This window comes from Volvox carteri, assembly GCF_000143455.1.
Source record: "Volvox carteri f. nagariensis unplaced genomic scaffold VOLCAscaffold_38, whole genome shotgun sequence".
Classification (NCBI taxonomy): Eukaryota; Viridiplantae; Chlorophyta; class Chlorophyceae; order Chlamydomonadales; family Volvocaceae; genus Volvox; species Volvox carteri.
Genome location: NW_003307581.1, coordinates 1,144,126 through 1,151,624, shown reverse-complemented (window position 1 = coordinate 1,151,624; position 7,499 = coordinate 1,144,126). Strand labels below are relative to the sequence as shown.

At 57.9% G+C, this 7,499-nt stretch overlaps 2 protein-coding genes across 2 annotated transcripts in view; one reads left to right on the top strand and one right to left on the bottom strand.

The window, feature by feature from the left end:
- Positions 1–3,604, bottom strand: part of VOLCADRAFT_106141 (uncharacterized protein) — a gene marked incomplete at its 5' end in the record, with an annotated part of 8,119 nt that extends 4,515 nt beyond the window's left edge. Inside the window, 3 exons of the mRNA XM_002953753.1 lie at positions 272–601; positions 748–2,838; positions 3,061–3,604. Of these exons, the coding sequence (XP_002953799.1) occupies positions 272–601; positions 748–2,838; positions 3,061–3,604 (2,965 nt within the window). The remainder of the gene's footprint in view (positions 1–271; positions 602–747; positions 2,839–3,060) is intronic.
- A 2,622-nt stretch (positions 3,605–6,226) lies between these two features.
- Positions 6,227–7,499, top strand: part of VOLCADRAFT_94639 (uncharacterized protein) — a gene marked incomplete at both ends in the record, with an annotated part of 13,020 nt that continues 11,747 nt past the window's right edge. The window contains 2 exons of the mRNA XM_002953815.1: positions 6,227–6,339; positions 6,998–7,172. Coding sequence (XP_002953861.1) covers positions 6,227–6,339; positions 6,998–7,172 — 288 coding nt within the window. The remainder of the gene's footprint in view (positions 6,340–6,997; positions 7,173–7,499) is intronic.

Here is a 7,499-nt window from a genome sequence, read left to right as displayed (position 1 = left end):
CTGAGGATCCCCGCGGTGTCAGCGAAGGCGGTGGAGGTGAAGGAAGGGGTGATGGAGGCGCGGGCGAAGGCGGTGTCGGCGAAGGCGGTGGAGGTGAAGGAAGGGGTGATGGAGGCGCGGGCGAAGGCGGTGTCGGCGAAGGCGGTGGAGGTGAAGGAAGGGGTGATGGAGGCGCGGGCGAAGGCGGTGGTGGTAGAGGTGGTGATACGGGTAAAGGCGAGGGAGGGAGAGGTGAAGGTGGGGGGGATGAGGGTGCGGGAGAAGGAGGCACAAGCGAGGGTGGGATGGGTGACGGAGGAGATGGTGAAGGTGGGGTTGGCGAAGGTGGCACGGAGGTTGGGGCAGGAGGCGGCGGCGAAGCGGAAGGGGGTGGCGGGAATGGTGACGGTGAAGGTGGGGGGAAAGACGGGGGCGACGGCGGAAAAGGTGGAGGTAAGGGGGGCAGTGCAGGCGGAGGCGATGGAGGCGATGGAGGCGATGGAGGGAAGGGAGTTGGCGGTGGAGAGGGGAAAGGAGGGGGGGATGGTGGAGACGATGTAGGTGGCGACGGCGGGGTTGGCGGTTGGGGGCCCGGGCTTGGTGAAGGCGGGGAAGGCGGAGGCTGGGGTGAAGGGGGTTGCGGCGACAGGGGCGGCAATGGAGATGGAAAGGGAGAGGGAGGGTCTGGGGGGGGCGGGGACGTGGCGGGCGTTGTCGTGGAGGAAGCTGGGTTGGGAGGAGATGGTGGCATGGGGGGACGCGGCGGACGGGGGGGGGGAGGTGGAGAGGCTGGGGGCCGAGGAGACGGCGGTGGCAGCCTGGGGGGCGGGGTTGGGGGAGTTGGGGGAGCTGGGGGAGGCGAGGGCTTGGGCCTTGGAGGCGAGGGTGGAGACGGCGGCAGGGGGCGCGGAGACGGAGACGGCGGCGTTGGTGGTCGAGGGGGCGGTGAGGGAGAGGGCGGGGACGGCGGCTTTGGAGGCGGTGATGGCGGCGGCGGGCAGGGGCAGTAGTGCAGTCCTAGCCTTGCCAGCGGCCACAGCTGGTCGGATCCATCCCGGTTGCATCCGCCCCAGTCCCAGGCCACGTAGTAGTCCCCGCCCGAGGGAAGGTGGATGCGGACCGCCAAGATGAAGGCGAAGTCGGAGCAGGGGCTGAGGCCCAGGGCGAGGAGGTCGGATGCGGAGATGGGGATGCTGAATTTGGCAGTGGGTGCGTCGAGAACAGCACGAGGACTGAACATCGCGTTGTACGGACTCCCGAGACAGTACTCCTGCCCTATCGTGTAATCCGTAACCCATACGGCTTGTTCGTACGTGGCGTTGTTGTACAGCTGCCAGTACACTTCCGTACCGGCAGGCAAGTCCAGGAATAAGTCCAGTGTGGCGATTCCAGGCGCATTGGGCTTCACAGAGAGACGAGCGGCGGAGCTGGCGTTGAGGTAATCCGTCGAGCTGAAATCGAAGTTGTTAATGGCGCCCTGTACGTCAAGCAGTACATCGGAGGTGATGCCCTTCACCGGAACACCGTTGCTAAGGAACGTGAAGCCCGAGCCGCAGGACAGCGGCGGCAGCGGCGGCTGAGGTGGGCGCGGCGGCAGGGGTGGCTGCGGCGGCGGGGATGGAGGCGGTGGCGGGGATGGCGGAGCTAATGGCGCTGGCGACGGAGGCGGCGGTGACTCACAGGGGCAGTACGACAGCGAGAACGCAGCATAACTGACGTTCCCGCCATCCACACACCCCTGCAGCGTCTGCCACGCCACGTACTGCCGGTACAGCTCCCACCGCAGATCGCTTTGAACGAGTCCGTACGATTCCACTAGGGCCATGAACACCAGCTGGGTTTCGGAGCATGTCTGCAACCCTGCGAGCCTGAGATCTGAGCTGGTCATGGTGACATTAAACGATGACGTCTGGTCGTCCAGGGTACGACTCCAGGGTAGGCTCGGCTCGGTGCAGGTGGTACTCGGTCCCGCGGATCCCAAACCCTCCGCCGATCGGTTTGTCGCAGCGAATTGCAGCGATAGCCGCATGAACTCCTCCGAGGAGAATAAGCCCCAGGAGGCCTTTGGCGGCGCGGGTGCAGCAGTCGTGCGATTGCCGGACGGAGCGGTCTGCGCGAAGGAGATGGTGAAGGTGATGTCACCGAGGTTGGGCGTGTTGGTGTAGAGCGTGGCGACGCCAGGGCTGCTTCCGCGGATCTGGAGGTCTGTTAGGTTCCCCGCGATGAACGTTGCGTCGCCCGGAAGGGAGACCTTCTCGGCTAGAGAGCAGTCCTTCATGGCTTGAGGCGGCGAGGGGGAGCCGGACGCCGGAGATTGCATAGGACCGTGGTTGGGGGCGGTGCCATCGGGGGGTGATGGGCACGGGCAGTGGTGCAGTCCTAGCCTTGCCAGCGGCCACAGCTGGTCGGATCCATCCCGGTTGCATCCGCCCCAGTCCCAGGCCACGTAGTAGTCCCCGCCCGAGGGAAGGTGGATGCGGACCGCCAAGATGAAGGCGAAGTCGGAGCAGGGGCTGAGGCCCAGGGCGAGGAGGTCGGATGCGGAGATGGGGATGCTGACACGGGATGCTGGTGCGTCCAAAACCTGACGAGCTTCGATGGAATAGTACGGATTTCCCATGCAGTACTCTTCCGCAGTCAGGTAATCCGTAACCCATACGGCTTGGTCGTACAACTCCTCGTTGTACAGCTGCCAGTACACTTCCGTACCGGCGGGCAGATCCAGAAATAAGTCCAAACTGGCGACTCCAGGGGCATCTGCTTTGAACGACAGCTGAGCGGCGGAGCTGATCATGACATCATCACGCAGGAAGGGGTCTGACATTTGTACGGCTTCATTCCTGTCGTACAGTACTGTGCCTGTAATGTTTGAGACCGGGATGCCGTTGCGCAGGAGATTGTAGGTGCCGCATGGCGATGGCGGAAGGGGTGGCGGCGGCGATGGTGGAGATGGGGGGCGAGGCGGAGGAGAGCACGGACAGTAGGTCAGCGAGAAGGGCGCGAAGCTCAATTTGGGCCCGGAGCAGTCGGATATTTCTTTCCAGCTGGTGTACTGTTTGTAGATAAGCCAGGCGGGCTCACCGTCCGCATCCCGTACAAGGCCGTACGACTCCACAACGGCCACAAAGACAAACTTAGACTCGACACAAGACTTCAGGCCGATCTTCCGAAGTTGATCTCTTCCGTACGTGACGTTGAAGGTGGATGACCCGAGGGACAAAGGCTGGCTCGAAGACAAGGTAGGCTCGTTGCAAGACCAAGAGCTATTACTCGCGCCGCCTGCGGTCCTCACATACGATTTTTGCATGTACTGCTCCTCTGTGAACAGTCCCCAATAAGCTTGTGGGAGCGCAGGTGGAGAGGCTCGTTGACCTGGATCGTGGGTTTGCGCGAAGTTGACCTTGACTGTGATGTCGCCGCTGCCGGGGCTATTGACATAAATTGTGGCTAATCCCGGGCTTCCGGAAAATCCGATGTCGGTCAAGGGGCCAGAAGTGGATGGCTGCTTGCTGGGCAAAAGTACGCGTTCCGCTGCTGCGCAGTCCGGAACGACGGAGGTTGTCACAGACGCGACGCAGTCAGCCAGTAATGCCAAAATTATAATCCATAGCGCTGCCCTATTCATGAGTGGAGGCGATGATGGCAGGCTCTTTGCAACGGGCGCGTCCGACCTGCGCGTTGCATGGAAGTTGGAGAGTGCTTGCTAGCAAAAAGGCGTAATCCGTAAATTAATGCGACTTTTGCAATACGCTTCTTAATCTGGGCAATAAAGCCATTTGATGCGCACCCTGCTGCCGGCCTTCCCTCGCCAACGACTGCCATGGTAGCCATCGGGAGAGTTATCCTCCTTGCCATACCGAGAATGTTTCGGAAAATAAGCTTTATAAGCAATCAGGTATTATTATAGCTTATAGCTGAGGCATGGCCACCATTCTGCCCTGGTAAGAGCGACCTGTAACTTGTCCACGAACCAGGTAAGATCATAAATAAATATACAATGCTATACACAAATACAAATTGAGAGGATTGGCAGTAATTATAGATTGCTAGGTAAGCGTGCAATCAAACAGCAACATGCAACACTAGTACGACGCCTGTTAGCGGAAAGTGTTGCAGGGAGCCGACAATGTAATAAAGAGGATATAGTTGAATTATATTGTTTGAGATGATTAGTAGTATTATGCCTTGAAAGCCTGGATGCTTCGTTGAACGATTAGCCTGACGAGGTTTTCATTTAAGCAGGATAGATTTTGCACATATTCGACACGTACCTCACGCTTATATTTCTTAAGTAATATTTTTATTGTATTTGCAATCGGACGTGCTACCGCCAGCGGTAGGTTTGCAACTCAGATGGTGGCGGCCATTGCAGTGTATCCAGTTTGTCAGGACTCAAAACTATGTGAGAATACTTGCCTATCAATCATATAACTCTTATCGGGGATGTGTTTGTCTTCCAGTCGGACGCCTATCCGGTGCCATCGCGCGCATTCCGGGTGGCGGGCATCAGCGAGCGAACGACCGTAACGTCATAATATGTTGCCACGTCGAGGTATTGATCTTGCCTCCATGCTTTGCTAGAAGATCCTCAACGAGCTGATTTGGTCATGAGTTGGCCCTCGGCCAGACCAACGCAATGGTCAGAGCATCCACACAGCGACGGATGTCCGCCCAGATCGCCCAGACGGGCTAAGCAACCATCGCAGGCCGACCACACACCCTTTTCGACGCTTGCCAAGCAGCTTCTCGTACACTTGCATCGTGCGTACTCCAATTTGTCTTTCATGCACTGTTGCCCTCCGCCGCTCTGCATGCACTTGGCAGTGCTTGGCTTCAGGCCGTGACGCCTTGCAACGGGCGTAAATGCAAAGGTCCAGAGTATGCTGCAAACCACTTTTTCAGATTCTTAATATAATAATGCCTTGCCGTGGCTTCGCACTTCCTGCAATGCTCTGCAGCTGCTCCGCTTCCACATCTTTCTTGCCCCCTTCTTCCTCTTCCGTCAGCTTTGACTCAGCCCGAGGCTGGCGATGCAAATTGAATGAATGCTTAGTGCTCGAAGCCCGCATTACATTCCTGCTTGCGAACTTATGCGCATCCTACTGACTTACTCTACTGGTCGTAAGCGTTTTCCGTGCGTGCTTCGCCCGCCTTCCGGGCAGTTGGCGCATCTCGGTTGTTAAAAATAAACAACGGCGCTAGATTAGAACTGATGGCAATCGATAAAGCTACCGACTACATCATAAGACTAACATTTGGAAGAAGCTTTCAGTTGTCAAACTTCTCTGCTCCCATCTACATCCGCGGTGGACTTACTACAAGGCTACAATGACCTCCATTCCTGCAAGCACGATACCTATCTCCGCACAGTGGCCAGGGGGAGTCATACATAGAAAGTACAGCTTCTCATTGTTTTTGGGATTGAATGGTTTGTTTGTCTTTTACAAGCTTCTTTTGAGCTCGTAACGCCCGGACGAGTCAGGAAGCTCATAGGCCAGCAAAAAGAAGAACGAGGAAGACAGAAAGAAATATGGATAGCAGACTCAACTATCTGCCGGCGGCCCACGTCGTACGCCCATTGCGGAAACCGCCTGCTCTCACAGCACACAGCGACACTCGCGACACTCTAAGTTGCATTATGCGGACCATTGCTAAAAATCTTCATTTGGGCACGGCGGACCTTGAATTTATTGCTAACCTCTGTACTGGTATTTGTATAAAAGTGTGTTGTCTCCAGTTTGCCTCCTTTTGACGAATGAGAGCGACCATAGCAGTGGCTCAGGCTTTGTATACCGGAAAAAACTAATGTCATTAGCTGTGTTCGGCGTTAGTGCAAACGTACACGCCCGGCCGATCGAAAGAGCTTGCGTTTGATAGCTTCTTGCAACATACAAGCACTGCTTATGTCCCAAACAATTCATTTCATTTTGAGTTGCTCTTTTGCTGACAAACAGTAGCCGCCTAACGCTCGAGTTGATGCCTTCATACTAGAGTACCGGCCAGCGAAGACTTTCAAAAAGGCAATGCTTTACTACCTGTCATGTCGCGCGCTTTGCATCCTACAGCATATGCAAGGAACAGTACAGCAAGTGGCCACACATGCACGATAAGCGATTTCACACACGCCCTTGGCACCCTGAGGACATGGCCGCTGCAGCACCACAGCCCTCCCATGTAGAAGAAGTTATTGTTGATGGACAGACTACGATAGGGCCTCCTCGGGCATGGCCCTCGCCCACTGCGAACGATGTCAGGGCGCGCGCCCGGCAGCTTGCACACGAGGTGTTCGCACGGGGGTTGGCGTCTGCTGTCCCGCATGCTCAGCAACCCGGAACAGCGCCTCAGCCTCGACCCCATCAGGTGCGACCACCCGAGCGAACCACATGCCCGTCCGGGCACCAGCTGCCCCCCCGGGGCCCCGCGTCCGTCTCCCCCGGGGCCCCATCCATGCAGCTCCTTCGCGCGTCTCCCGGCGCAGGGTGGGGTCCACAGCACAGCACAGCATAACCGATGGACCCCGCAGCATCTAAATCCCCTGGTCGGGGAAGCGACTGGACACTGAGGACTGCTGAAGCGGATGCGGGGGAGGGGGAGAGAAAAAGAGCGAAGAACTGCAATAATACCTCGGCACGGCGCCTCTTCCCTCAGGCGGCTCCAGCCTGCGCTGACCGCATCAGAGACCGACATGGCCTCCTCCTCCGCAGCAGCAGCAGCAGCAGCAGCAGCAGCAGCAGCAGCAGCAGCACCCCCCGGCATCTCGCCAACATGCTCACGTGACTCGTGTATTCGGTTGACCTGCAGGTTTCGGAGGCGGACCGAAATCCTGTATAGTTCTTGAATGTGTGTTGCATCCGCCGGCGTGTACGGAGGCTCCGTACAACAACATACTGGCCAGCCCGGGCACAGGGGGCCCCGGAACGCGCCCCACCACTACTAACACTCGCACCAGCAGGGTCTGCCACAGTTAGCAGGGCCATACACAACGTATATCGGTATATACCCCCAATCTGCCCGGCAGAGTTTCCAGCGGGCTAGCGGGCTGCCGTACATTTGTACCATCCGAACCTATTATTTTTCAATATTCCTGTACGGCCCTGTACGACCCCGCTTTTCAGTTGGACGCGGTGTCCAGTCTCCTGGAGGCGGTTTACTGGGACGGCAGTGCACCTTGCCCTGTTAACTACCTGATGCAGGTCGGTTGGCGGTTAGGCGGTTGGGTTAGTTGACCGATTTTTGTTTGGGGGATGGGGCCTAGCGCAGAGGGTTGGCCCGACACCTTTTCCGTGAGCGACAGACTGAGCGACAGACTGACGCGGGAAGACGGTTTTCGCACGCTCCCGTTTGCACGGGGTTGGGGGGAAAGGGGAGAGAAGGGTGAGGGGAGAAAGAGAATACCGGCCTTTGCGAGGCATTCTCGCACATGACGATTGGCGGACGAACGGATACACCCTCCCCTCCCCCTTAGATTTATCCCGTGCGTGAGTCTCCCCCCCCTCTCCCTCTCCCTCTCCCTCTCCATC